Source organism: Loxodonta africana, chromosome 15 (genome assembly GCF_030014295.1).
Source record: "Loxodonta africana isolate mLoxAfr1 chromosome 15, mLoxAfr1.hap2, whole genome shotgun sequence".
NCBI lineage: Eukaryota > Metazoa > Chordata > Mammalia > Proboscidea > Elephantidae > Loxodonta > Loxodonta africana.
The window spans coordinates 78,593,481-78,620,974 of record NC_087356.1 but is presented as its reverse complement, the minus strand read 5'-3'; the positions used below and the strand labels follow the sequence as shown (position 1 = coordinate 78,620,974).

Here is a 27,494-nt window from a genome sequence, read left to right as displayed (position 1 = left end):
GGGGTAGTGGAGAGTGGAGTAGAGACAGACGTGTTCATAAGTCACAATAATTCAGGGGAGATTGTGACATGACATAAACTGAGTACAGAGGAAGGAGCAAAGAAATTGAATGGGGAACCAGGGAACACTTTGGAAAGGAGGTAGCAGTAGGTCTGGTCTTTTGAGATAAGCTCCTGGTGGGTGGAGAAGACAGGGGCAGCTCTTCTGACCTAAGGGAGCAGCGTAAGAAAGGCCTGAAAGCTTGCAAGGCTGAGGGTGAGAAGGGCTGGGCTGGTTATGGGAGCCCTTGTGTTGGGTAAGAATTTGTGCTTTTTTTCTATGAGTAATGAGGAGCCAGTGACTATTTTTGAGGAGAGGACTGATGTGACTTGACTTGTGGATTAAAAAAAAAATAATTCAAGGAATATGTATTCTTTTTAGAAAGATTAGAGAATTCCAATAAGCAAACCAACCAACAAACAAAAAATCTGACTGCTGTTTTAGGAAGAGAGGTTGTGGCAGTATGAACAGCGGATCAGAAAGTTCAGAGACAGGAGGCTGGAGGCTGGAGGCTGGGGACAAGTCCAGGCCAGGAAAGCAGAGGGTAGAAGGGGAAGGAAGGGGGCAGGTTGAGTGTCTCCAGGCTTTGGGGCCCATAGGCTGTGGGCCTAGGGAAGGGAGACACCAGTGGCGATTGGGGTCTGGCTGGTAGTGCAGGAGTCACTGGTGGAGGGAGGGAGAAGTGAATGGGACCTGAGCTTGAGTTTCCCTGGGGTGAGTTGAGGCCAAGCGGAAGGGCCAGTGGACTCCCTTCACCCAAGCCCAGGGTATCCCTGTGCAGGATAGTAGCCAGTGCGGCCGCGGCCTCCCCTTGGGCACAGCCCTGTCTCCCTAGGCCTGACCGACCCCCTGTCTCCTCCAGGAGCGCCTGGCAGTCCTGGACAGTCAGGCTGGGCAGATCCGAGCCCAGGCTGTGCAAGACTCAGAGCGCCTGGCCCGGGACAAGAACGCTGCCCTGCAGCTGCTACAGAAGGTAGCCCGTCAGGCTGGGCTGGGGGCTCAGGGTGGGGGAAGGGGTGGCTGAGTGGGAAGTAGATGCAGAAGGGCTGGGGGGATTGGGCAGCCACAGAGGGCCCCTCTTCACCTGGTCTCCTTCCTCCCCCTCCTCTGTGACTCCTGCTGCTCTGGGCTTGCAGGAGAAGGAGAAACTGGCTACGGTGGAAAGACGATACCACTCCCTCACAGGGGGAAGGCCTTTCCCGAAGACCACCTCTACCCTCAAAGAGGTAACCTGCTTGGGTCAGCCCCAGCTCCAGGCCTGAGGGGAGTCCTGGGTGGCTCCGCCTGTGCGGAAGGATGGGGGCAACTTCCTGAGCTGGAGAGACTTGAGCAGGAGTGGTCCGAGGTCTGGGATTTGACCCTCTCTGGTTCCCAGCTGCTGCTTTTCCCTTGCCTTTCTGGCTCCCAGGGGCCCACTGATCTTGCTGTTTTGGGTGGTCGAATATATTTGGAGAGCTCTGGGGATGGGTGTGTGGTGTACAGCTCAGAGGTTTGTTACAGACCGGGCTGGGCAGACTGACCTTGAGGGGAGCATAATGATCTAGGGGTGCTGACCCTGAAGTGCCGTGGGCTCCAGTCTAGAGCCAGTCTTGGAGCTCAGAAATGAGCACTGAGATCCCTTCGGCCGTTCTTTCCCAGTCCTTGCATGCTTGGTGTCTGAGGACCTGTCTCCTTCCTCTCTGCCTCAGTGCACAAACCATTTGGGCCTGGGGCGGGGTGGCTGCACTGAGTGTGGGGCTCCAGCCCCTCATCACATACCCTCTCTGTAGGCTGAACTGCTCATCTCCGAGTCCTCAGAGGTGGGGCTGGGGACTGAGGCTCTGGGCCTGTTCTCAGGGTCCTCTCAGGCTGGGGCCTCCTCCGTCCCCTTAACCCCACCTACTTCCACTCAGCTCTGCCCCAAAGCGCAAGAGGTAATCACAGCTAACTGTGTGTTCTGCTGGGCCTGCTCCCTGCCTGCCTGCCTGCTCAGCTCCCGCCTACAGCTCCACCCAGGGCCCAGCTGCAACGGGGCAATAATCCTTGGGCTGGCCAGGGCTTGGGAGAATTCCTGCGCTGATCTGCCATTACAGAGTGCCTGGGCAAGCCCATGCAAAATCAGCGTGCTGATTTGCGTATTAATTTGCATGTGTTCTGCATGGCATTCCTTGGTTCTTGCAACACACTGGACCCTCCTGGCTCATTTTCCTTTATGGTGGCCCCTAGAGTACAGTCAGCCTCTGGAGTTGGGCCCGGAGGGGCTCCCCCTGCATAGGGCAGACAAGATACTGTACTGGGATTCAGCATGCGTTTGGGGTGCCTCCCATGCCCCCAACACCTAGATGAGCTTGGGGTTCTAAGGATGTGTGATGAGTATGACAGTCCCTGTCCTTCCAACCCACATTCTAATGGGGGTGTGTGTTGGCATCTTTCCAAGTCCTAGCCTGGGCACTGGGCCTATTTTTCTGCCAGGCCTTTTAGCTGCTTCCTGCTAAGGCCTCTTGCCTAGGCCCTTGGCCCTATGAGTGAGGTACAAGGGGACCCTCAGGAATGGCGTGACCAGTGGTGGATGCCTGTGTGCACCTGATGTTGGAGACGGGGTTCCCAGAAGCTGGGTCCTGACCCTCAGTGGGTTCTTGAGAAGCCTTCCCTAGGCTTCTTTTCTTGTCCTCAGCCTGGGCAAACCCACTGATGGGCTGGTCAGGAGTGCTGGGCAGGGACTGGTACCAAGGCTCCCCCAGAAGTGAAGGTCAGGAGGAACCTTCTGACGTTCAGTCCTATACTTCCCTTTCTCCTGAGCTCCCCACCCTGCTCTGGGTTTGTACTGATGTAGAGTGACAGTCCTGTAGCCTGCCCTGGCATGAAGTGTGGGGTGTCAGGCACCTGGTTGAGCCCTGTTAACCTCTTCTCTGCCCACTTCCCGGGAACCCTAGGAGTATGTGAGCCTGGCAGAGGTTCTCCAGCTGTGTGCCTGCTTGGACCCCTCTGCTTCTGCCACTTCTCCCCTGCCTGACAGCGAGGTACCAGCCTGTGCCCACCTATGCCCAAGGGCCTCCTGTGGATGCCCCTCAGGTTGGGGTTGGGGGAGCAGCAGGCTTGCCTTCAGCAGTGAGGGAGAAGGGGCGTAGAGCATTGGGGGTGGTTCCCTCAGCTCTTCCCAGGGCTCTCGTCAGCCCCTGATGGCTCAGGGAGGGGCAGATCCTCTGCCCTAGGGCGAGGGCAGCATGCCCAGAGGTCTCTGGCACTCCTGGCTCTGCAAGCTGCCTCTGCCCTGTGCTCCACACCCATTCCCTCTCACCTGTGGGCAGGGCCGTCTCTTGGGTACCAGTCCATTAACCTTTTGTATTCCCTCCTGTGCCCGGCCTTCCCCCAAGTACGTGACGCTTGAGCAGCTAAAGGCCATGTGGGGCTCCTTGCCCACAGCCCCCTCCCCTGCGTCAGGCCTGCCTCTCTGGGCCTCTGCCTCCCGGGACCTGGGTCCCACCACCTGCCTTCCTCCCGGGCTGCCCTCTTCCTCTTCTGCTTCCATCACATCCTTCCCCAAGGTTGGTGGTCCGCGTGTTCCTGCTACCCCTGGCCCACTAGTCACGTTGCTCTGTCTGTGTGTGTCTGCCCTGCTCGTCGGCTTCTAGCTCGAGGCCAGCCCGGGGGGTGCCCAGTGCCTGTGGGGCTGGCTGGCTGGCTGGCTGCCGCGTTGCTGGCATAGCACATGGTATGGTCTGAGCTGTGTGCTGACTCTGTCTCTTTGCCCTCAGAGCAGACTCCTGGCAACTGTTTTCTCACCAGTGTTTTCTTCCTTCTCTTTATGCTCTCCTCCCTCCCTTCCTTCCCTCACTTTCCTGTCTATTTCCCCTTCCTTCTTCCTCCTTTTTCCTTTCCCCTCACTTCCTTGCCTTTCCTCTCCTCCTTCCTATCCTGCCTTCCACCCCTCTCCAGATGGAGAAGCTGCTGCTCCCTGCTGTAGATTTAGAGCAGTGGTATCAGGATCTGATGGCTGGGCTGGGGACCCGCCCTGCTGCCGCCTCCCCTCACTCTTCCCCTCCACCTCTGCCTGCCAAAGCCTCCCGTCAGCTGCAGGTAACCCCCTCCGGCACTGCCCACCCTCTCTGGCCTTGCTCCTCTTTGCTCTGAACACCCCCTGCCGCTCCACCAGCTACATGCCTTAGGCTGGGGGTTAGCCCCACCAAGGTGGCCAGGGGGCCCCTGGACTCTGAGGAGGGCAGTGAGGGTCTCCCCATAGGCAGTCATCTGGCACTTGTGGCAGCTGAAACCACCCTCCTGAGTCCAGGGAAAGGGATTCTGGAGCAGTGGTCAGGTTGGGATCTGTTTGGTGCCCTGCGCTGGGCCAGGCCATGTGGGGCTCCCTGACTGTGGACCTGCTCTGTCCTTAGCGCCCCCAACCCTGGAACTTCTCACCCTACCTGAGGACCTAATGCACTCTTGGCTCTGATACAACTGGGCTAGTATGTCCTGGGAGGACTACCAGTCTTTTGCTCTCCTGATCTTCTCAGGGATGACACTTGAAGGCAGGATAGAGGGGGACAAAGACCCTGAAGTGAGAGCCCTAGGGACATGCCCAGGAGCTGCCACAGAGGACATGGGCCTGCCTGACAATGGGGGCGCTATGTGTACTCAGACTGTCTTCCCCCGCCCCAAATTTCACTCCCCTGACCTGCTGTAATGCCTAAGGTCCCTCCACTCAAGATTCATTCCTGCGAGTGAAGACATTTCATCTCTAAGACTGACCTCAGCTGAGATCCCACATTCCCCTTGGGAGGAGTTTGGTTCGTAATGTGTGTGGTACCTCTGCTTTGTACCTGACTAGTTAGAGACTTCCATTTGTTCTGATTCATCTAGTCATTACCACAGACCAAACGCTGGGGCTCAGAGAGGACAGGAGATCTCCTCAAGGCCACATGGCTGGGAAGTAGCAGAGCCTCTGCTGAAAGCCAGGTGTTTCTGACCCTAAAGACCTTATTCACAGAACGTTAGTGCTGCAAGGGAGCCAGGCAGTTATTCAGTCTAGTGCAGCCCCCTCCTTTTGCAGACAAGGAAGCTGAGGCCCAGAGTGGGAGGTGCGTGGTCCCAGGTCACGTAGCTCTTGGTGGCAGAGCTGGGGCCAGAAGGAAGCAGGCCTCCAGTTGGTCCCTTGCACCACTTTTCCTGACCGACAGTAACTCCTTGGCATAGGTCGTTTTACAAAGCCCTTTCTAAGATCCAGAGTTGGGCCAGGGATTGGCCCAGAGAGGAAAAGCATGGGAAAGAGGGCTGGCAGCTGCCGGCAGCAGCTGCCCATTGGGTTGGCACAGGAGACTCAACACGGTTGTCAGCTAGAGACAGACAGCTGTAGAGGCCTGGTGCCAGAGTGGCACCTCGAACCACAGCCAGACTAGGTGACATGGGGGTGGTGGCCAGTGAGGGTGCCAGGGTTCACCAGGCAGTATCTCTTCCCTCCAGGTTTACCGCTCCAAGATGGATGGTGAGGCCACCAGCCCCCTGCCCCGGACCCGAAGCGGGCCCCTCCCCTCCTCTTCTGGCTCCTCCTCTTCCTCCTCCCAACTCAGTGTGGCTACCCTGGGCCGTAGCCCATCCCCAAAGGTCTGAGGACAGTAGGTGGGCTGTGTGAGTGGTGGTGGGGGATGGAGAGTGCTTGGCGCACTGCTACCTGGGGAGAGGCCAAGGCCACCCCCGGAAGCTTTGGGGGAGGGCGCCCTTCGAGCTTCAGGTGCCAACTCACCACCTCCCTCTGCAGAGTTCGCTACTCACCCAGAATGGCACCGGCAGCCTTCCTCGCAACCTGGCAGCCACACTGCAGGACATCGAGACCAAGCGCCAGCTAGTTCTGCAGCAGAAGGGTGAGTGACTGCAAAGCCAGTCCACCTGCTCTCCTGGGGGGCCCTGGACGTTTCCACAGATGCCCCCATGCCTCATCCATGCCCACGCTCTCCACAGGATGTTCTTTCCTGAATTGGGATCCAGGCAAGAGCAGAGAAGATTTAGATTAAAAAAAAAAAAAAAACGCATTGCTGTCAAGTCAATTCTGACTCATAGCAACCTTGTAGATCAGAGTAGAACTGCCCCATAGGGTTTCCAAGAGCGGCTGATGGATTCGAACTGCCCACCTTTTGGTTAGCAGCCGAGCTCTTAACCACTGTGCCACCAGGGCTCCCCTCACCTAAATTTCCTGGAAATTTTTCAAAAGACTCCAGGGCAGGGGACTAAGGGGATCAGGGCTGTGGCATCTTGTTTTCTAGAAAGCCCAGCAAATAAGGGCAATGCTTGTTGACCTGAGTAGGGTTAGATATTGCCCTGTCTAGAGGTAGGGGGATGGACTTGACCTCCAGAAATGGTTCCCTAAAGATATTGGCTCTGGGGGCCCAGTAGTTTTTGTTACTTGTGAATCTGCCGCCCACATACACACCTCCCAGGTGGATGTTTTGGTGGTTTTGAAAGTCCATGTCTGTGCCTCTCCTCTCATCCGCTCTGTGTCTCTCTACCCTGCCCGGGGCCCCCTACGCCAGTTGAGTTGCTTCCTGCCGAGCCCCTTGCAACTGATGACCCAGCAGGTAGAATGTTGGCATTAGCCAAGCAGCCCAGCCCAGACTTCAGCATGGTGTCACCTGTCCAGGCCCTACTGCTTGTAGGTGGGCTGGGCTGAGCCAGGTTGGGGTGTTGGCTTGCCTCACCGCCTTGAGCTGAGCTTACTTCTGTCCTCCGCTCCGCTCCACCTCGTCTCCCCTTCCTTCTTTCCTGCTGTCGTTGCTCTTACTTCTGCATTGCAGCTGGGGTCTGCATTTGACATCTCTGGGTGCTCATGGGGCTTCTGCCATCTCTTCCTTCTCGCTTCCCCAGCAGGCAGGGTGGGCGCATGTAACCTGCCCACCTATTCAGTCCTCGGTTGTGAGCTGGAGCTGTCTGGCCATCATGCTGCCAGGCCACGACCAGAGCAGGCTCTGTGCCTTGTGTGGGCTCAGGGTGCAGAAGGAGCACTGAAGCCAGACTCTGGGGCTGTGGCCAGTTGTCCAGGTGACTGAAGCATTGGCAGGCAGCCGGACCTGGAGCTGTGGGGGCTTCAGGGAAGCTGGCGGGCATGGGGTGGCCCTGTGTAACCTCTCCTGCTCGCCTCCTACCTGTGTCTGTGGTGCTGCCAGTGTCCTCCCAGGTGGGTGGCATGCCCACCCTAACTCCGCGACCCTCCTTCAGGGCAGCAGGTGATTGAGGAGCAGCGGCGCCGACTGGCTGAGCTGAAGCAGAAGGCGGCGGCTGAGGCGCAGTGCCAGTGGGATGCCCTGCATGGGGCAGGCCCCTTCCCACCGGGCCCCTCAGGCTTCCCCCCACTCATGCACCACTCCATCCTGCACCACCTGCCAGCTGGACGGGAGCGTGGAGACGACGGGGAGCATGCCTACGATACGCTGAGCCTGGAGAGCTCAGACAGCATGGAGACCAGCATCTCCACCGGGGCCAACTCGGCCTGCTCCCCTGACAACATGTCCAGGTACCTAAGCTCCCTCCTTGCCCAGGGGTCCAGCTCTGCCCTTCCTCACACCCCTGGAGTCCGTGTGGGCCCACCACCCCTGCCAAGTGCCTCCTCAACTCCCTGTCTGTCCCCCAGCGCGAGTGGCCTGGATGTGGGGAAGATTGAGGAGATGGAGAAGATGCTGAAGGAGGCTCAGGCAGAGAAGAGCCGGCTCATGGAGTCAAGGGTGAGGCAGACTGGGGCCAGGGAGGCAGGAGGCGGTGGGAGCCCCGGAGTCGCCCTTGGCCTGCCTGGGGCCTGGGCACCCTCCCAGGCCCTTTCACACACGTTATCCTGGCAACACTCCCTTGAGGCAGAAACATTCTTTAGTTCATAGTCTTCAAATGGGGATACGGCAAAGTGGTAAGATTGGCAGGTGTCATAGCTCTTAGGAAGAGAGGCTGCAGCATATAACCATTGCCCACCATGATTTCCTTTATGAGAACCTCTTTATATGTTTCCTCTGTGGACTTGCTGTTGCCCATGGGAATTTTGATTCCCTATTACCTGCGTGGCAAGGTCCCTGTGTGGTGCACACGGTTTGTGCTAACTACTGACCTAAAGGTTGGCAGTTTGAATCTATCCGGCAGCGCTACTGGAGAAAGGCCTGGTGATCTACTTCCGAAAGGTCACAGCTGAGAAAACTCTATGGAGCACGGTTTTACTCTGTTAACACATGGGGTCGCCGTGAGTCAGAATCCACTTGACGGCAGCAGGTTTTTGGTTTTACCTGCGTGGATAGTTACGCAAAGTGGGAACTGGGGGGTTGGAGTGTAGGAAAGGAAGAGAAAGCAGATATCCAAGCGAGAGCAGCAGAGGTGTCGGCTGGGAAGCCTTGAGGAGCGGAAGGGCCTGAGGAAGTCACATCTCCTTCATGTGGGCGTGGAGCTGGGACACTAGAAAGAGGGGCCAGTGCCTGGGAAGGAGGTGAAATAAAGGATGTTCAGAAGCTGTTCTATTCCACCCTCCAAGGCCCTCTGTACCCCTTGAGACTAGAGTGAGACCCAGGGAGTAGGAGTTGGCAGCCAGAGGGATTAAAAAATAAAAGATGCTGACTGTTTGGGTGGAGGTCCAGGCAGAAAAAAATGCCTCTTAATTTTCTTTACATCAGAGTAGGGCATGTTTACAGGCATTTCTTGGCAAATAGAGGGAAAGTAGATTCTGCTAAGTTTTGAGCTGGAGAAGAAGGCAAACAGAAGTTAATGAAATGGCGGGAGTTATCACTGGTTAAGATGTGTAAAGCGTCATTGACATGGTCTGTAGTTCATGGTTTGCTTTGATGACTTTTAAAACCTTTTTATAAAGAGCCCTGGTGGTGCAATGGTTAGGGGCCCAGCTGCTAACCTGAAGGTTGCTGACTCGAACTCACCCAACAGCATCTCTGAGGAAAGACCTGGTGATCTGCTCCCTTAAAGATTACCACCTAGAAAACCCTCTGGGCAGGTCTACTCTGTCGCATGGGGTCGCTGTGAATCAAAATTGACTGGATGGCACCTAACAACAGCACCCTTTTATAATGGCTTTCATAATTTCAATTGTGATCTTAGTCTCCATCCATATTTTTTTCCCATAAAGTTTGAAGTTCAACTACAAATGTTTCTAATTTGGGGTTTCAAAGGATCTCAAATTAGTAATTGGGGAAGGGCAGTAGCATCACTAGGGGGTGCAGGAGATACAGCCTGCACTGGGTGACCCTGTCAGAGGACGTGACACCAAAATGACTGTCTATAAAGTTTTTGTGCAGTATTTCAGAAGAAATTTATTATTTATAAAGATATCCCTGTAGTTAGTTATAACAACAAAGTTTTTTTCACAAGCCCAGCTTACACATATCAATATACCTACAAGGCTAAAGCTCTATGCTAATTTACTCTTTGAACCCTTCAACGCACCCCGGCCAGAGCTGTCATTAGTACCCAATTACAAGGATGCTGCCAATCGTGTGCTTTCGTCTGCACGCGCTACAAGCACGCGCTGTTGTTTTCGTTGCTGCTGCTGTTTTTATGGTTGCTGATTTTGTCAAAATTTCCGGTGTTTTAGCTACAATATTGTGGTAATTAGCATGGGGGGGTGACACCATGAGTTACTGCACTGAGGAAGGGCTACTGAATATGTTAGCCATTAGAAAAAGTTGTTTCGATACCCCATATTGTAAGAATTCCGATAAAAATGATAGAAGTGCCATTTATTGATTGAACTCTTCCTTCCTGCCGGAGTTGGTGGTGGATATGCACAGACATGATCTCCTTTAATTTTCACTACAGTCTTAGCCCCATTTTACAGGTGAGGAAACCAAGACTTATGGCATTTAAATGATTTTGTCAAGGTCACAGAGCTTGTCAAGGTGGCAGAGCCAAGGTCTGAAGCCAGGACAGTCACACTTTAAAGCATTTACCCTTAACCAGCAGGGCCCTTGGGAAGGTGGGCTTGGGGGATGATGGCTCCTCATGCCGAGTGACCCTCCCAGGTGGATGTCTGCTGTGACTCTGTCCTGGTCCTAAGGAAGGTCAGTGGGGGAGAAGAGGGCGGCTATGGGCACTGACCCCCTGTGTGGGCGGCAGGAGCGGGAGATGGAGCTGCGGAGGCAGGCCCTGGAGGAGGAGCGGCACAGGCGTGAGCAGGTGGAGCGGAGGCTGCAGAGCGAGAGTGCCCGGAGGCAGCAGCTGGTGGAGAAAGAGGTCAAGATGCGGGAGAAACAGTTCTCCCAGGTGAGTGGATGGGAGGGGTACAGTACATGGCTGCCTTGAGAATGAGGCTGTGGAGGGCTAGGGATATCCCAGGGTACTTCTGCTGGGCTAGAAAACTTGTTCTATTCCAGAAAGGATTGCTCTTGGCTTAGCATAAGCAGATTTATGCCTGGGACTCCTTTGACCCCAAGGAACAGAGACTCACTTGAGCTTGTTCAAGCTAGTGTGTATGTGGGGGCGTGGGGGTGGTGGTGTTGTGAGGATGTGGCAGGCCTCCTTGTAGACATCAGGGGTCAGAGAAGAAGGTATGGCCAGGCCTCCCAGAGACAGGAGGTGGAGGGTCAAGAAATCAGGGTGGCTCCTCTTGGCCTCTCTCAAGGGCCTCAAGTCCCCTCATCTCTGCTTCGCAAATTTGCTCAGTACCCTCGCAGCCCTTCCCCTGGGCTCCTCCTGCTGTCCTTGGTGCTGTCCTGGCACTCAGCCCACAGGACCACCATCAGCTGATGGTCTCACGTTAACTGTTGGTTTACATCTCCAAGAGAGTGTTGAATTAGTTTCTCTTTGGGACAGAAATCCATCCTTACACAAAACACAGCACTGGGTTTTTCCTTACCCAGGAGTCCTGCCTGAGCAGAACAGAGGAAGCTAGAAGGAGAACTTGGGCTGAGCAGGGAAATCTGCCCGTATCTGATCCCAGATCCTGGCCCCTGTGAGAGCCTGTAGGACTCAGACAAGCTCTCCCTTTGTAGGTTCCCCAGGGTGAGGGTCCTGTGGGATCTGCCCACCCTGTTAACCACAGCAGGTCCCAATTCCCTACAATGCAGCAACACACATTTTAAGGGGCAGGCTGCCTGGTTTGACTTTGGGAATCAAGGAATAAATGGAAACTCTGTGAGTTTGACTTCTGTGGGTGGAATCCTTGTCAGATGCCAGGTTTCCTTTCCTGCCTCAGCCACTGGCCGCTTTGGGACTCTCTCCTCTAGCCCCCTGTCCTGAGGCTCAAGCATTGCTGGAAAAGCCACCGGAACCTGGTGTGGGAGGCGGGGAGAGTCCACCCATTTTCAGGGCACCTTCTGGAAGGTATACATTTTGTTTTTTCTTAAAACAACTTGTAATGTTTCCTTTTCTTGCCATTTTAATGTTGTGAGTCGGAATCGACTCAGTGGCATTGGGTTTGCTTTTCGTTTCTAGGAAGGAAGGATAGAAAAAAATTCCAGGTTGACTGAGAATTTTAGTGTCAGAATTTTCTAGATGGAATAGGCCTTCGTGATTATCTAGTTTAAATCCCTCATTTTACATGTAAGGAAACTGAGGTCCAAACAGGGGATATGACCCAAAATTACACAGGAAATCAGAGATCAGATTTCTTATTGGGCTCTTTCCAGAACATTCTGGCCTCTTGTTTTATTCTCTTCAGCCCAAGAGGAAGAGGAAGGGATAAGACAAGGATGGCTGTGTCTTGGTCATAGGTGGGGAAACCGAGGCACAGATTCACAAAGCAGAGATGAGGAAACTCTATGGCTGTTTATTGAGGCCAAGGGGAGCCACCCTGATTCTTGACTCTCCATCTCAGATTAAGCAGTTTGCCTAGGAATAGGCAGTCCCACAGGCACTGTAGGTTTGTCTTTGCCACAAGCCTGGTGAAGCCATGAAGTTAGGGAGGGGTGATGTTCCGGCTGTTAGGGGTTCAGGACTGAAACCAAGGGGCCTGGACTGAGAAACAAGGGGGGAAGAAAAGAGACCCTTCTGATCCCGCTCTGTGGCTCCCAGGCACGGCCCCTCACCCGCTACCTGCCGATTCGGAAGGAAGACTTTGACCTGAAGACACACATTGAGTCATCAGGCCATGGTGTCGATACCTGCCTGCACGTGGTGCTCAGCAGCAAGGTACACGGTGTGCTAGCCCTGGGGTTGGGGGAGATGGCCCCACGCTCAGAGGCACCTCCTGGGCCCTCAGAATCGTGGCCCCAGTACCTGCCCCAACACCAGAGGTCTGCTGCAGGACCTGGGGTGCTGGCCTAAGGAGGTATTGGGGACATCCCCCTGGATGCAGGGTACAGCTTGGGGAAGAAAGGCTTTAAGGCTGTGTATCTGGGTTCTTCCTTCCTCCTGCTTCCCACCAGGTCTGCCGTGGCTACTTGGTCAAGATGGGCGGCAAGATTAAGTCATGGAAGAAACGCTGGTTTGTCTTCGACCGGATCAAGCGCACGCTTTCCTATTATGTGGGTGAGTTTCCATGAGACCGTCCTGGGGGGCCAGGCAGAGCTGGGACTCCTGGGCTCTGTTACCTAGGACATCTGGTAGCAGTCTCCTATGACTCTGGAAGGAGGCCAGGCCTCCAGGTTGGGGGCTGGGGGCTCAGGCTGGGCCTTGCCCTCCTCTCCCTGTAAAATGTGCAGAGTGTACCTGGTTCACCTCCGTTTATTTCTTCTCTCATTCATTCGTTCATTCAGCAGTAACCTTGAGCATCAGGTAAGTGCCAGGCATTGTTCTAGGCTCTGGTGATAAGCAAGAGGGCCACAGCTCTGTCCTTTGGAGCTTATTGCCAGGGAGGCAGACACTAGACAAAGAGTCAAAACAAAGCACGATGAATGTGCTGGGAGCGGACACCGGGGCACTGTGGTGCGTGGGGCCCTCCTGGTCCAGGTTGGGCAGGGGACTTTCTCCCTTGGGGAAATTCCTTCAAGGACACCAAGACAGGCGGTTGAGCAGCATCAGGCAGTGATCAGGACAGTGATGGGGATGTGCAGACGGGTCCAGCCTCTCCCTCAGCTCTCTCGACTCCAGCCTTCAGCTTAGTTGCCCATCCCAGAGCTTCCTGTGGACTTTCCACTTGAAGGGTGGGATATCCTCTCATCCTCTAGCCAGGAAAGCCTAGGTGTGCTGTAGTAACACCCCGTCCTAAAGCCCCAGTGGCTTAAAACCACAAAGTTTTCTTTCTTACCCTTGATACGTGTCCATTGTGGGCCTGCGAGAACTCACACCACATCAGCATTGTCTTTGCTTCATTGCATGCCTTTTTGGAACATTGCCGGTGGCAGCGGCAGAGGGAGAAGAGAGCCCTGGTGGGTCTTGCATAAGCATTAAATGCCCTAGCTGGAAAGTGACACATATCATGTCTGTCCACAACTCGCTGGTGGGACTGTTCAGCCCTGCCCAACCCAAAGCCAGGAAGTGCAATCCTGTTAGGTGCCTGGAAGGGAGGAAAGAGCTGGAGTGTTTGGTGCCAGAGATGCCCAGGCCTGGGATGCCCTGCTTTGACCTCTAACCTGGTCCCTAGCTAAGTTCCACTTCCTCCAAAAAGCCTTCTCTGACCACCCTGGGTGGGGGAGGCAGGATAAGCAGGGCCTGGGAAGGCAGAGGGACTCTGATTGGGGAGAGAGAAGCAGGCCTGGGGAGAAGAGCTCCATTTTAGGCATGTTGAGGTTGAGGTGACTCTGGTCAGGGTTGCGGTAGAGTGACAGTCGAATCTGCTGGAAGGATAACAATAATAATAGCAGGTCATATTTATCGAGCCCTGTGTGAGCCACATGCCGTGCTGAGCACTCTGCGTGTATCATCTCATTTAACCTTCATAATAACCCCCATTTTACAGATGAGGAAAATGAGGCTCAGAGAAAGTGCCCAAGGTCTCACAGCTCTGAAGAGGCAGAGCCCAGACTGAGCCTGAGCAGTCAGACTCCAGAGCAGGCACTGGGCATACATGGCCTGGCTTGGTGGACAAAGGAGACCAGGCTCTGAGGTGGGGCAGAAACAGGGAAGTTAGCCAGCCAAGGCAGCAGACGTTTGTAAGCAGGGGGTGTCACAGCCACGATGGATGTTGTAGAAAGGCCAAGAATGCTGTGAACCCAAAAGGCGATTAGTTGGATTCAGACATGAGCTTGTCGAGAGAAGGGTTTCCACTGTGCTCAGGGGCAGGCGCCAGATTGCTCAAGACGGAGGATGGGTGGGTGGTGAGGAAGTGGGGGCGGGAGCGTGTTACTATTTCCAGTGAAGGAAGGAGTGGGAGAGAACCACTGCAGGGGTAGCCAGGCCCAAAGGACGACCCAGGATGTGGAAAGCTTGTGTTGGGTGGGGTGGGACTGGCCCCTGTCCTGTAGGGGCGCTGTTGGGGACGGGCCTGTGGCTGGATCAGGGCCCTGGCTGTGCCTTGCTCCTGTCTGCCTTGAACCTACCACCTCCTGGACCCTCCTTTCGCCACAGGGTCCAGGTCAGATACTACCTCTGTGAAGCCTGTCCTGACCCTGCCTTACCAGGAGGGGTTCCCACACTCCCTGCACTCTTGCCTTACATGGGGTCCATTCCACCACGTGACGTCAGCCCAGAGCAGAGTGATGTAATGAACCATGCCCCAAGCTGTGTGCCAGACACTGTGCTGAATGCTTTGAAGGTGTTCTGTCATCTAATCGTCATGACGACCTATGGCTCGTAGGTGCTAATGGAGCTTCCTAGCCACGATCACCCCAGGCCACACCACTAGTGATGGCAGATTTGAACCTTGGGCTGCCTGTCTGTGCTTTCTTCCCCGCTAGATTGTAGGTTCCTAGGAGAAGGGTCTCGGGCTTATCTCCAAATCCGAGTACCTAGGACTCATTTGTTCAACATTGAGCACCCACTGTGTGCCAGGCACATGGGTGTCGGTGTGGGGGAGGTGGACCAACAAGTGGGTAAAGGAGTTCTATGCAGAGGAGCCTCGTGCTGTGGGAGCACCAGAGAGCACAACTGGTCACCGCAGTGGTAACATTTGCAATGGGTCTTGAAGATCACCTAGGAGTTTGCCAAGGAAATGGGCTGGAGGAGACCATATAATGGATACCAAGCATATTGTTAAGAGAAGCTCAGCCTGGCAAGATAGAACATAGGGTTGATGCTGGGGAGGGCGGAGGGGAGTGAGACCAGTGGGAGGGCAGTGTTGGCACCAGTCTGTAAGTAGCCTTTGCCAAACTGAAGGTGCAGCTGGTTCCCCAGTGAGGGACCGGCAGAGCAGTTCGTAGCTGGGAAATTGCAGCATCAGACTTGCTTTAGGAGGTTCACCCCTCAGCGTTAGGGAGGATGGGCTGAAGGGCAGAGAGTGGGGCGGGGGCACGTTTGGCGGCTCCAGCAATCCAGGGGAGTGATGACACAGGCTGAGATAACATGGGGAGGAGCATGCGTCCAGCCTTCAGACCTGAGCAGGGATCCCTGAGACCTTTTCTTGAACGCACCAGCCCATTAGTCAATGCAGTGCACTGAGCAGTGTTTCCGTGGACGAGAAGGCCTAGGCTCTGCCCTCCTTCCATGGTGCCACTGCCTGTCCCCTCTGACCTGTCGCCTCCAGTTCTGCTGGTTTGCTCACCTCCTCCCTCCATTCCTGCCCTCCGGACACCACATGCTGCATTTCCTTTTTAAGTATTAGAGTATTAGGTCAATGCATTCATACGGTTCAGAAATGACAGCATAGTGAAAGAGAACTGTGCCCCTACCCCGTCATATAACCACTTGCATTAATCTCGTGTGTATCCTTTTGGAGTTTCTTCAGGGGAATCTTATCAAATACAAACACCTGTTCCAACATTCCCCTTTGTCTTACGTGAAAGGTGGCATGGACAATGTTCCGTGCTTTCTCCTCCTTCTGTGTCTTAGAGATTTTTCTACATCAGATATATCTACATCCAGATAGTTTTGTTGGAACGTACTTTACAGGTTTATTTCTACGTGCCGTCTGTGTCACTTATTTCCTCATCATTCTATGCATCCGTCATATGGTGCCCTGTAATTTATTAACCAGGCTCCTGGTGATGGATTCGCGGCTTGTGTCCAAACTTTTGTGGCTTCGAACAGTACTGCAATGCATAATCTTGTAAATTCGTACGTTAAGATAAATTCTTGGAAGTGTAATCATTGAAAAATGTCTCTCTAATTTTGATTGACATGGCCAAGTTGTCCACAGAGCTTTGCCCTTACATTCCCCACTCATAGGACTGCCTGTGTCTCCACAGAGTTGCCAGCCCGTGCCGTCAGGCTGTTGCGTTTGTCCATTCTGACAGTGTGGTTCTAATCCACATTTCCTGGGATTATGCGTGAGATTGGGCATTATCTGTATTTTCAGGGCTGTGTGATGGGTGGTGTTTGGGAGTCCTGGGAGGCCGGGACCATCACTCCATTTCCCAGACAGGGAAACTGAGGCCAGTGGGAACTGTCAGTGGTGAGCTTGGCCTGAGGCTCAGCAGGCCTCCTCAGCCCAGCCCTCCTTTCCTTTACAGACAAGCACGAGACGAAACTGAAGGGGGTCATTTACTTCCAGGCCATTGAGGAGGTGTACTATGACCACCTTCGAAGTGCAGCCAAGGTCAGTGGTGGAGGGCACTTGAGGGGCCGAGGGACCGTCCGGAGAAAGGGTGGGCCCAGCTAGCTCTGGGAGCAAAGACCTGCAGCCTTTCCTCTCCAGAAGCTCTGACCCATTGTTTGTCCTCTTTACACTGTCTTCCTTTCTCCCTCTCCCCTCCCCAGAAGAGGTTTTTCAGCTTCACTATGGTGACCGAGGTACTCCCCCTGTACCTGTAACCAGGACTACCGCACATTAACACCCCTTTTGCCCCCTTTGCCCCTGACCCTTGACTTTCCCCTCAACACCCCTCCCACCCACCCAGGCCTGAAGGAGGTGGGAGGTAGGCTGGGGAGAGCAGGAAGCCCCCGGGCCTAAGCACGGCTCACTCCCTCCCACCCTCTTGGGAGATGACGGCAGGTGAATTTGGGTGTGGAGGGGTCCTCAGAGACTAGATTTGATGGGGTGGTAGAGAGAAATAGGAGACTGAGAAGCCAGCCTCCATCCAGCCCACCCCCTGATGCAGCCCCAGCCCTGATCTCTGCTTCTCTGGGGACCTGGGGTGCAGCCACCCTCTTGTGGCTTTTCTCGTCTGTGCCCCCCTCCCCTTTTTTTTGCCGCGAGGAGACACTGGCCCTCACTGGCACAGCTCTTTGGGTCTGGCTCTCTCAGTATTCACTTTTAGCCTATGGGTGCTGAGGAGCAGCACACCACTTGGGGGTGGGGTATTGTCCTGACCAGGCCCTGACAGGGTCCAGAGAGGCTGAGAGAGCCCGGGACAACCCGGGAACATCCCAGCCTAGGGCCCATGTGGGCTGGCGGGGTCTGAGCCTGAGCCCCAGGGCTTCCTGGGAGCGAGGATGGGCAGGGGCAAACAGGGAAGTGTCTGGGGAGACCCCTCTCAAACCCTTATCTCTCCCCTTGGCAGAGTCCAAACCCAGCCCTCACCTTCTGCGTGAAGACCCATGACCGGCTGTACTACATGGTGGCCCCATCTGCAGAGGCTATGCGCATATGGATGGATGTCATCGTCACTGGGGCTGAGGGCTACACTCAGTTCATGAACTGACCACCATGGGCCTCCTTGGACCTTCAGGCCAGCCCCAGGACCCATGTGCAGCCACCTGCTGCTCCTCCTGCCCTGCACACAGCCACCCCAGGCCCCAGGCCTGAACGGGGAGAGTGGGGCCAGAGGTATATTCTGTGAGGAGCTCAGTTTGGAGTTTCTGGGCTCCAGCCCCTCAAGAACCAGCCAGGAGATGAAAGGTGGGGAGGGGGCTTTGCTGCCTCCTGGGAGCCTGGAAGCTGCAACAACTCTTCAGAGCCTGGCCAGCGCTGAGGGCCGTGGAGCTGCCACAGAGAGGGCCCCCCACTCTGAACTGGCACCTGCTCCCCTGGCCTACTTTCTTTTGTAAAGGACAAATTATGGTACCAGAATCTGCCAAAGATCCCCTCTTCCTCAGCTCCCTGTGCAGGGCCCTTGGGAGCTGACAGAGCCACATCAAGCATGGGGTAACAGCTCAGGTGGCGTAGTTCTCAGCCCCACTTCACCCCATCATTCTCCCACTTTTTTTTTTTTTTTTTTTTGCTCAAGGGCCAGAAAAAATGGTGAGTCACCCTTGAGGTCCCAGCCCCATCCCCTGTTGCAGACCCATTGCCATGGTCCCCATAGTGACTGGTTCATCTCCATGGTTATACTTGTTGCTGTGGTGCCATGGCTCAGCACCCACTTCAACCTGTGGGCCCCATTGAAGGGTACGTGCCACCATGTCTCCAGCCCAGACCCCTGGGCACCTTCCACCTGCCCCTGCCTGTGTCTCCAGGCCCTGACGCACAGCCTGCCGGCACCAGGCAGCCGTCTCCCTTCCACTCGTGCCTTGCTTTGAGCCAGAAGGTATGAAGCCGGGAGAGAGAGCGCCCAGAGGAGGGGTGATGCAGATGGGAGAGGAAGCTGGAAGCCCTCCTTGGTTCTGCACAGGGTTCAGTTTCTGACAGGGAAAGAGGGCTGCTCAGTGGCTCCCTGAGGGGAAGCCTGAGCAGGAGAAGAAGCAGAGACGAAGGGCCTGAGCTCTGGCCTGGCCTGCCCTCCCCTCAGCCCAGGAAGGGTGATGGAAAGGCAGAGCTAGCGAGCAAGCAGCCCTTTGCGCCTTAACACTAATCCCACGTCCCACCCCCTCCCCAGCACCTGGGCCTATGGTTGCCTGGGCTCGGGCTGGGAGTTTTTCAGTATTTGTAAGCATTTCAGCAGAACAATAAAGCATTTGAGTATGTAAGTGTTTTGGGGGTGCAGTGTGTGTGGGGTATGAGACTGGGATATTTGCAATAGGAGGGCTGTTTCCCCCAAAGCGGTATTTCTGCCCTGTGAGCTGCAGCTGCTAACCAAAAGGTTGGCAGTTCGAATCCACCAGCCATCCCTTGGAAACCCTATGAGTCAGAATCGACTCAACGGCAATGGGTTTGGTTTTTTTTTTAAAGGCTCCAGAAGGGACCCAGGCCCCAACCCATGACTTCAGGTCACTACCCTGGCCGCCCTCTACCCTCCACTGTGAACAGAGACTGGCTGTGGAGGGGGAAGGGCATAGGGTCTGCAAGGATGGAGGATGAAGAGGCAGGAGAGGGTAGAGGCTCATGTAGAGGTTTAATGATTAAAGCAGGAGGTGGAGTGAACGCAGATGAGGCAGTGCCGTCACCGTCACTGTGGCAGAAGGATGGTCAAGAGGCTCAGCAGGAGGGTCACCACCAGGCAGTGAGGTTTCCGGAGAGCTGGCCAGGCCCCCGAGGTCAGCCGGTCGCCATAGCGGTCCAGGATCATCAGAACCACTCCATTGGTCCAACCAAATCCCTTCTGGAAAGAGCCATGTCCCCAGTGGGCCAAGATCTCTGGGGAAGGCCCCCAAGTCCTTCTCTAGGGGTGTGGGACTTAGCCTGCCTAGGCCCAGGGGTATCAAGGAACACCAGTCAGATCAGGCTCCTCCCCATGGACCTACCTACAGGTGAGGAAACAGGCCTAGAGAGGGGAAGTCATGGGCCTTGGGGATAGCCCCGGAGTTCCTGTGAGAAGTTCACCCCGGTCCACTCACCTGAACTTGATACTCCCCTCCTCCTCCCGGTTGTCCACCGTTGCTGATGTCATACTGGGAACAAGAGGATGGGCTGCAGGTCAGGCAGTATGCCCCTGCCACCCCAGCCCAACAGGGAAAACAAGGATGAGATCCCCTCCTTCCCAGGCAGAAGCCCTCTGGCCTGCAGCTCTGCCCTTGCAGTGCCCGAGAATGGCCACGAGGTGCCACCACTGCCTGGCTTGCTAGCCCTGAGCTTTCCAAAGCCGGTGACTTCCCCACCTCACCCCAGCAGAGGAACCCTAGTGAGACTGGGTACAGGGCAGCCTACCTTCTCGTACATGGTTGACGTTTTGGAGTAGACATCAAAATTGGTTCGGATCCAATTCTGGGCCAGCTGGAAAGCTACTTCCTGGGCCTGGGGTGAAGGCAACTTGGCCAGACCTAAACCCCCACACCGGGTAAGACCCTGAATCTCCAGAGCCCTCACCCCAGGGGGAGCAGAGGAGCGAAAGGGGCTGTGAGACCTTCCTGGAACCACGGGCCAAACCTGCTCTTAATCCAGAGCTCATTCCACTGGACAGGTGGGAGTGGATGTAAATGCTTGGTGAGTGGGAGGCCAAGGGCTCAGAGGGGCAAGAGAAGTAGAGTACGTTGACCCCAAATCCTTTGACCACGCCTCTGCAGTACCAGGGAGGAGACAGATCCTCTACACCCAGGGAGACAAGGCCCTGGGTTGTACGTAGACTTCATCTCTGCATCCCTACCTCTGATGACCAGGTCCTGTAGCGGGGCCCATGCGTTGGGGAAGTCCCATTGTTGACTTGACTTCTGGACAGAGGTCGGGATCCCGTACTTGTAGGTCAGGATCTGGTTGTCCTAGAAGGTTCCAGACATTACCATGTCTGTGGGTGGGGCTGGACAGGCAGCCAGGATGCTGGGCCATCCAGGAAGCCAGATGCCTCCTTCCTGGCCCATCTCTTCTTGGCTCACAGCTGCCCCCTGGTGGCTGTAGTGGGACCTGCAGACTAGCAAGCGGTGCAGAGGAGAAGGGCGTGGCTGTCCCCCTTACCTCCAGGTATTTCAGAGCTTTGTCCGCAATGGCAGGGTCAGAGAAGCAGCTGGCCCAAAGAGGAGTGAGGTTGGATGGGTAAAACTCTGGGTTCTTTTTTCCATTCTCAAAGTCATAGTCGAAGCAGGCACCTTTTTCCTCATCCCACAGGATGGCGGTCAGGGCGGTCAAGCGCTGTGCCCGCAAATTTCTGTACTGTGCAGCTTGGGAGTCATTCCCTGGGGCAGTACTGCCTTCAGACATGAGCAACCAGGGCTTCTGCCCTTGGGCCCTATGCCTTAGAGGGCTCTCCTCTGGCCTCCTTTTGTAGTGTTCGTCCCCAAGGGGGAAGAAGTCCTGAGGACCAGGGGACATGCCTACCTGCAGCCACACATTCCAGGTATCATCACCACTGCTGTCAAGCGGATTCCAACTCATAGTGACCCGGAGGGACAGAGTAGAACTGCCCCATAGGGTTTCCAAGGCTGTAATCTTTATGGAAGCAGATTTATTTTTTTGTGGTGGGTTTGAGCTGCCGACCTTTGGTTAGCAGCCAAGCACTTAACCACTGTGCCACCAGGGCTCCTTTCCAGGCATCAAAGACACTGGAATTCCCTGAGCAAATGGCCCTGCACCGCTCCCAGGGTCTACACTGGCCTGTGCCTGGGCCAAGCCTCTGCTGTGTGGATACCCCTAGCCCTGAGGGGGTGGAGAAAAGCTACCTGGGGAGAAGGAGTGGAGGGAGCTTGGATGTGTGGCTAGGGTGTTCACTCACATGCTCTAGAGGCCCCCGCAGTAAGGAAGGGAGGGGAGTGAGAAGACAAGTGTGGGCTCCATCTGTGCTCTTGCCTGGTACATAAATGCTAGTGCTGGGTGACACTTGGAGGGGTGGGGCTTGAACTGGCTGACAAGCTGGAGGGCCTTTGCCCCAGGGTCCTACTTCTGGTTTGACTGCCAAGGCTGAGGCAGGACCCCAAGCTCCACCAGCATCTCCCCACCCCTTCCCTGGGTGCTCACACAGTCTAGAGTAGAAGTTACTCATCAGCTCCTCTGCTTGGCACAGGAAGGCATTGAGGTCAACAGGCACAATTTTGCTGGTTCGGGTACTGCTGAGCGAGTTGGAGTTTGGGCCTCCGGAGAACCAGCGGGAAGAGAAGTCCCAGCCAGACTCGGCCCCAGCCTTCAGCTCGGCCCACAGAGCCTCGCGGTCACCTGTGAGCACAGAGCACTTGCCCAGCCAGTCCCGACAGCACAGCCAGGCCTGCCACACCCTCTGGACACCCAGCCTTTGCCCTGAGACCACCTGCACCCTGTTGCCGCTCACCTTCCTGCAAGGTGTCTGCCAACTCTGCATCTTTGCTGTAGGACTCTGGCCTGGCAAGGAGAGGAGGTGAACAGCCTGGTGCAGGTAGAAGACCAGCCCCTCTGTGCTCAAGCCTGGAGCCATCCTGACCCAGCTGCCGAGAGCTGGGTGCTGCCCCTGGGCCTCAAAGCCCTGAATTGCTCTGGGCTCTCTGTATCACCAGAGGCCGGGCTAAACCACTTGCCCTCCTTCCCAGGGGTGTTGTGATGCTCAAACCAGAGTGAACAGACAGGAGATTGAGGGCAGGCCCTGCAATTCCTCACCTGGGTCCCCCATAAGGAACATAATAGCGATTTAGGATGTAGCTCTTTCCCCCAGAGCTCACATTGATGCTTCTCTTCTCAGTCCAAAAGTTCAATTCCAAGGCCAGGGTTTCGATGTTCTCCCTGGAGTGGAACTGGGCACCAACTCAGCTCAGAACCCAGCCCCACCCCCAGCCCTGGCAGAGCTCAGGAAGCTCCCTTCCCCGCCCCACGACCCTGGGTGGTAGGGCTGGTGGGGTGGGCCGGGACCCACAGTAGGAAGGTGATGTCATTGGTGTGTGTCACATAGCGGTCCATCATGAGGGTCAGAAGTGGGGGCTGGCTCCGCTGCAGGTAGTACACGCGCCCGCCATTGGGGATATGGCCGTAGCTGCCAAGAAGGAGGGCTGCTGAGATGCCCTCTGCCCAGCTCCCAGAGCCCAGGCTAGGCCCAAGCCTGGCCCAAGTGCTTCTCTTCTCTGCCCCATCCCCTCTTACGATTTCACCAGGTCCAGGAAGTTCTGCAGCATGCCCTTCACTGTCTCGGGCATCTCCGAGAGGAGCAGGCCCTCCATCACCCAGTAGGAGTCCCTGGAGGAAGGACAGCTCAGGTCTCACCAAGCACCACCATACTCAGGACAACCCCAGGGTCCTTGGTTCCCTGCCTCACCTGGCCCCGTAGGCCACCGGGCCCCTGGCCCCCACACTCACCAGTAGTAGAACTCAGCAAAGCGCCCGCCAGGCACAATGAAGGGGTGTTGAGAGTAGATCAGAGAGAACCACTCAGGGTGGCTGAGAACCTCTGGTTTCATCTGGAGTTGAGAGAGGGCATGAGGGAGCCTGGAGTGGCCGAGAGGAGAGAGAGGAGAAAGCCTGGGCTTGGCAGTGGAGCCAGAGGGCCTGGGCTTGCGTTCTGGCGGTGCTGCTGACTAGCCAGTGGCTTTGGTCAAGGCCTGGAGCTACTGGGTGCCCTGACCTCCTCGCTTTCCACCTGATCTCCTCACCTCCCCCCATCAGCCTCTGGAGTGACAGCAGCTGGGCAGGTATTCAATAAGCAGCAGCCATTACTGTGATCCAGGTGAGCCGAGGAGGGCGGAGCATTCTCTCCTGGCTCCCTCAGCTCCCCACTTCTCTGCTGTCACCACCAGGTAGGCTCAGGGGATTAGCCCCCACTCCTATTCTCTGGTCCAGGTGTGAACAAAACCCCAACCTTTTGCTCTGCTGTGAAGGGACAGCAAAGATGGGACTAGAGACCCTGCCGGGAGGTGTCTATGCATCTCCATCAGGTATGTTCTTTGCTCATTCCCTGCTGATTTCTGTGTGTGGTGAGGGAGGGGGTTGCTAGTGGGGGGAAAGTTCAGCTGGTCTCAGTTATTTTGAGGGGAACAAGGGACCGGGACCTCTAGGTTGTTCCTAAGGGCTAGGTAGAACAGGCACCCCTAGTGAATGAAGGAGTACTGAGTACCACCCTGCTAGCCCTCATCAGGGCACTAGGACCAAGCTGGAGGCCCTGGCACCTGCTCACTGTGCAGCCTTGGGCAAACTACTGCCCTCTCTTGAGCTTCTGAGCAAAGAGATTAAGTACATCACAGGTTGTGCTGAGCACAGATGTCAGCCACAACCACAGCAATTATTATTCATAAGACAAAGTCCTCATTCCGAGGAACTCAGGGAAGACGGAGCCTAGCAGTGGACCAAACAGTTACCAGGTGGTGTAAGAGGCAGCAAAGGACAGCCTGGAGGTAGGGGCAGGCTAGGTTTGCCTCGGGTAGGCTGGGGAAGGCTTCCAGACAGTTAGGTGAACACCTTCCTGTGAAATTCTCTTCCTAGAGAGATTTTGTGCAGAGACCTGGGGGCACGGGGGATGGAGGGGTGTCCTCAGGAAAGGAGGGCCACCTGTGCTCTGGGGTCAACCTTGGAGCACTGTAGGCCAGAGTTGGCACAACCCTCTCCAGGCCCCTCCTCCTTGGCCAGGCCCCGGGGGCAGGCCCCAGACTCCAGTACCTTCTTTCCCAGCTTCTTCCAGAGCCGGTGCAGCTCCTCTGCCCAGGCTCGCAGCTTGGCATCCGTGATCTTCTGCAGGAACTGGGAGCTGGAAGAGGGCCAGCCCCACAGGGTTCAGATGGGAGGCAACCCTGGCCCAGGTGCCCCTCTACTGTTTTCTGTCCAGGGCCTTACCTGTCTTTCCAGTCCCCAGGGATCCAGGACTGCAGCTCCTGCCTTGCTGCCTGGAAGTGCTTTGTGACGAATTCCTGCAGCTGCTGCCGGGGGATGCTGTAGTTGTGCGCCTTGGCCAGTTCCCCGAAGCTGAGCAGGACTTGGTCTGGAGAGAAGTGGGAGGAGGTCAGGGGACCCCGTGAGCTCCTCCCTGAGTCAGAGAAGCCTCTCTGCCTGGCCTTGCCCCCTGCCTCCTTTGGGTGGAAGGTTCAGAAGGTGGGCCCTACTCCCTCACCTGGAGCCATGGACAGTGGCATGTCCACAAACTCCTTGTCGTCTGGGAAGAGCTTGGCCATCTGAACTTGGTGCAGAAGGTCCCCATAGCAGTAAATCTGGCTGCAGGTTCAGTCAGGGAGGGGGATTGTCAGCCCACCACCACCCCGTTAGGGGAGAAGAGAGGGCTAGAGTCTGCGTAGACTGGTCAGTGTGTGTTCCCTGGGGACTGGACGAGGGTGTGTGTGTGTGTGTTGGGGGGAGGGTCTGGGGGGCAAAGTGGTGACGAGGGCTGAGAGAACCAGGAGAGTCTTCTTTCTATACATTAAGCAGTCCCCCTATGGCTTAACAAGACACTTGATAACACAGCCTCTCTTGACAAGAATGTTAAGATAATTGCTCAGGACGAAACATCTTTATTAGCCCAGATACATCCTCTTCCTTCATATTCCACAACTGATCCTGTTAATACAGCTTTCACAGTACATCCCTAGTGAGCCACTTCTTACCACCCCCAGTGCTACCTCTGGAGCCCCCCCCAGCCCCTCCCACCTGCCCCCCGCTCTTGTCCCAGCCACACTGGCCTTTTTCCTGGTCCTTGAATGGCGGCCTCAGGGCCTTTGCATTGCAGTTTCCCTGCTTGGGCTGCCTTCCCCCAGATCTGCACAGGGACGATCCCTCCCACAATTCTGCCCCAACATTACCTCCTTAAATACACCTTCCCTCCTCATCCTAAAACACCCTCTGCTCGCCCCCACGAGCTGTCCCCTAACTTTGCTCGTAATAGTGCTCATATCACTACTTGTCTTCTATCATTAATTTCCTTGCTTATTACATAGGGTCTGTGAAGGCAGGGCCCTTGTTTTTTGAGATCACAGCTGCACCTCAAGAAGCTGGTGGAGTGGTGGTGGAGTGGAGAGTGGATGATGTCCTGCGAGTCCAGCAGCTAGGACAGGGCCCATTCCATCTACTCTTTCAAGGTGGAAACTGAGGCTCAGGAAGGAGGTCTGACTTGCCCATGATCACAGAGTATTGGGGTTAGGGCGTCACCGCAGGTACTCTTGCCATGCCCTTAGCCCCTTTTCACACCCAGGCTAGAGAAATCGGGCAGAAAGTTTCCTAGAACAATCCTGAGGATAGCTCCGCACGGCCTAAGGAGAATAGTCCTTTCCCTTCCCTCCAAAGGGCTGACCCCCAGAGTTTGAGCTCTAGTCCTGACCTTCCGGACCCAGCCCCCTACCCCATGCTCCCCTACCTCCTACCTGTCACAGGGTGGGGGCAGGGCCTCCAGGGATCCTAGCCCCACACCCAGCAGGAGCAGTAGGCAGAGCGTCCAGGTCTTCCCATGCATGGTGGCTGTGACTGTGACCACACAAGCAAGCCCAAGTCCTCAGGCAGCTGGGGCACGGCCTGGCTTGCCTGCCAACCCAGGGCAGTCAAAGTCCACGCTTTGAGGCGTGGCCACCTAAGGAATCTGAGCTTGGTCTGCATGTGGCCTGCTGGTCCCTCCTGTTCTCAGGGGCAAGAGGAGACCTCTCCCAAACCCCTGTCCAGTCGGAAGCACTGGCCAGCCCTGCCCGCCCCTGCTCTGGATTTTTCTCTGCCGGTTCCCCATCTCAGCTGGCATTGCATGCTTAGACCCTTCTGTGCCAAGACATGGGGCAGGGGGCGGGGCTGCAAAGGGGCACCCGAGAGCCAGTGAGATAATTAGGCCACACTTCTGTGACCCCGATGCCAGTTGCTTGGGTGACCCCAAGACTGCTAACACAGAGGGTCACCCTTTTCCTTAGTATTTCAAACAGAATGGCTGGAGTTTCTGCCTTGGGTATGGTGTGAACCTCAGAGCTCGCATCTAAAAGGAAATGGAGGGAGGACTTAACACCTCGTGTCTTCATGTCCTGAGTCAACTGAATTCTCAGTGACATTTCCTGTCTGCTTCCTGGGACTATGGGCTATTTGTCCCCTCCCCACCCCTACCCCCCATCCTGGCCCAGGCCTGTTCACATCCAACTTGAGGTTGCTGTGTGCATGTCACTTTTACTTCAGATTTGAGGCCACAGAAGGGGATTACCCCATAGTACAGAGCAAAGAAAAACCTAAAATGGAACGCTGGCCTTCACTTCCTAAAAATGCTCTCAGCCATTCTCCAGCGTGGAGAATTCCTTCCTGGCCACATATCCCTTGGGCCCAGTTTTATTTCCACATCCTCCACCATTTCTCTCCCCCAACTCTAGCTTCCAGCTAACAACCCATAAATGCCTGCTAAATACTTCAGAACAGCTTACCTGTTGACTCCTTCCCAACCAAGCTTAGTCTCCCTTTGCCATCCAAAATCCCTTCAAGGAGCTGGGTCAAAGAAAGGTCATTACTCAGCAAAGTTCTAGCAGAACGTTGATGAGGGCCAGGCTCCACAGGGCAATGCCGCACCCAGGCGGGCTTCTCCCCACTCCATCTCATAGTCACGGTGGATTAGGTGCTTATTATGGGCCAGGCCCTTTCCATCCTTTGATCTGGAATTTTCACAATCACCCACAGGGTAGATAAGGACCCTTCTTTTGCAGATAAGGAAACTGAAAAGGAAACTGAGGCGGAGGTTAAATGACTGGCCCTGGTGAGAGCTGAGGAAGGAACAGAGGCCAAGCTCAGGGGGAGAGCAGTTTCTCATTGACCCAGTCAGTTCTCCTGACAGTTCTGTGGGGACAGGCACGCAGGATATCGCCCCCACATGACAGATAAGGAAGCTGAGTTTAAAGAGATTTATGTTCTTAGACTTACCAAAAAAAAGAAAAGAAACCCAACCCATTGCCATCGTGTCAATTCC

At 55.5% G+C, this 27,494-nt stretch overlaps 2 protein-coding genes across 10 annotated transcripts in view; one reads left to right on the top strand and one right to left on the bottom strand.

Moving 5' to 3' along the window:
* Positions 1-18,801, top strand: part of PHLDB1 (pleckstrin homology like domain family B member 1) — a 46,213-nt gene extending 27,412 nt beyond the window's left edge. For 6 of the 9 annotated variants that reach the window (XM_064268982.1, XM_064268983.1, XM_023558195.2 and 3 more), the window contains 12 exons: positions 902-1,012; positions 1,176-1,265; positions 4,876-4,971; positions 5,476-5,616; positions 5,771-5,873; positions 7,222-7,516; positions 7,634-7,724; positions 10,099-10,245; positions 11,995-12,111; positions 12,348-12,450; positions 16,467-16,552; positions 17,457-18,801. In XM_064268982.1, coding sequence (XP_064125052.1) covers positions 902-1,012; positions 1,176-1,265; positions 4,876-4,971; positions 5,476-5,616; positions 5,771-5,873; positions 7,222-7,516; positions 7,634-7,724; positions 10,099-10,245; positions 11,995-12,111; positions 12,348-12,450; positions 16,467-16,552; positions 17,457-17,597 — 1,521 coding nt within the window. In that variant the 3' untranslated portion in view covers positions 17,598-18,801. Of the gene's footprint in view, positions 1-901; positions 1,013-1,175; positions 1,266-1,808; positions 3,075-4,875; positions 4,972-5,475; positions 5,617-5,770; positions 5,874-7,221; positions 7,517-7,633; positions 7,725-10,098; positions 10,246-11,994; positions 12,112-12,347; positions 12,451-16,466; positions 16,553-17,456 lie in introns of those variants that run through there. The other 3 variants (XM_003418175.4, XM_023558196.2, XM_023558199.2) reach the window with 2 other exon arrangements.
* On the bottom strand, positions 18,729-26,024 carry TREH (trehalase). The gene is made up of 15 exons (XM_003418252.4): positions 25,936-26,024; positions 24,696-24,796; positions 24,422-24,566; positions 24,248-24,335; positions 22,955-23,055; positions 22,742-22,834; positions 22,518-22,634; positions 22,265-22,387; positions 21,963-22,012; positions 21,656-21,850; positions 20,660-20,877; positions 20,355-20,466; positions 19,919-20,031; positions 19,609-19,662; positions 18,729-19,373 (listed from the first exon to the last, which is right to left on the bottom strand). The coding sequence occupies exons 1-15, from the start codon at positions 26,022-26,024 to the stop codon at positions 19,221-19,223; spliced, it is 1,752 nt and encodes a 583-aa protein (XP_003418300.2). The 3' UTR covers positions 18,729-19,220.
* Between the last annotated feature and the right edge of the window lie 1,470 nt (positions 26,025-27,494).

Excerpts from the sequence above, each read along its gene's own strand:
- TREH (XM_003418252.4), bottom strand. The coding sequence starts at position 26,024 with ATGCATGGGAAGACCTGGACGCTCTGCCTACTGCTCCTGCTGGGTGTG. Across the intron at positions 24,336-24,421 it reads CCTGGGGACTGGAAAGACAG|CTCCCAGTTCCTGCAGAAGA; the intron begins GTAAGGCCCTGG and ends GCCCTCTTCCAG. Across the intron at positions 22,835-22,954 it reads TTTGCTGAGTTCTACTACTG|GGACTCCTACTGGGTGATGG; the intron begins GTGAGTGTGGGG and ends TCCTTCCTCCAG.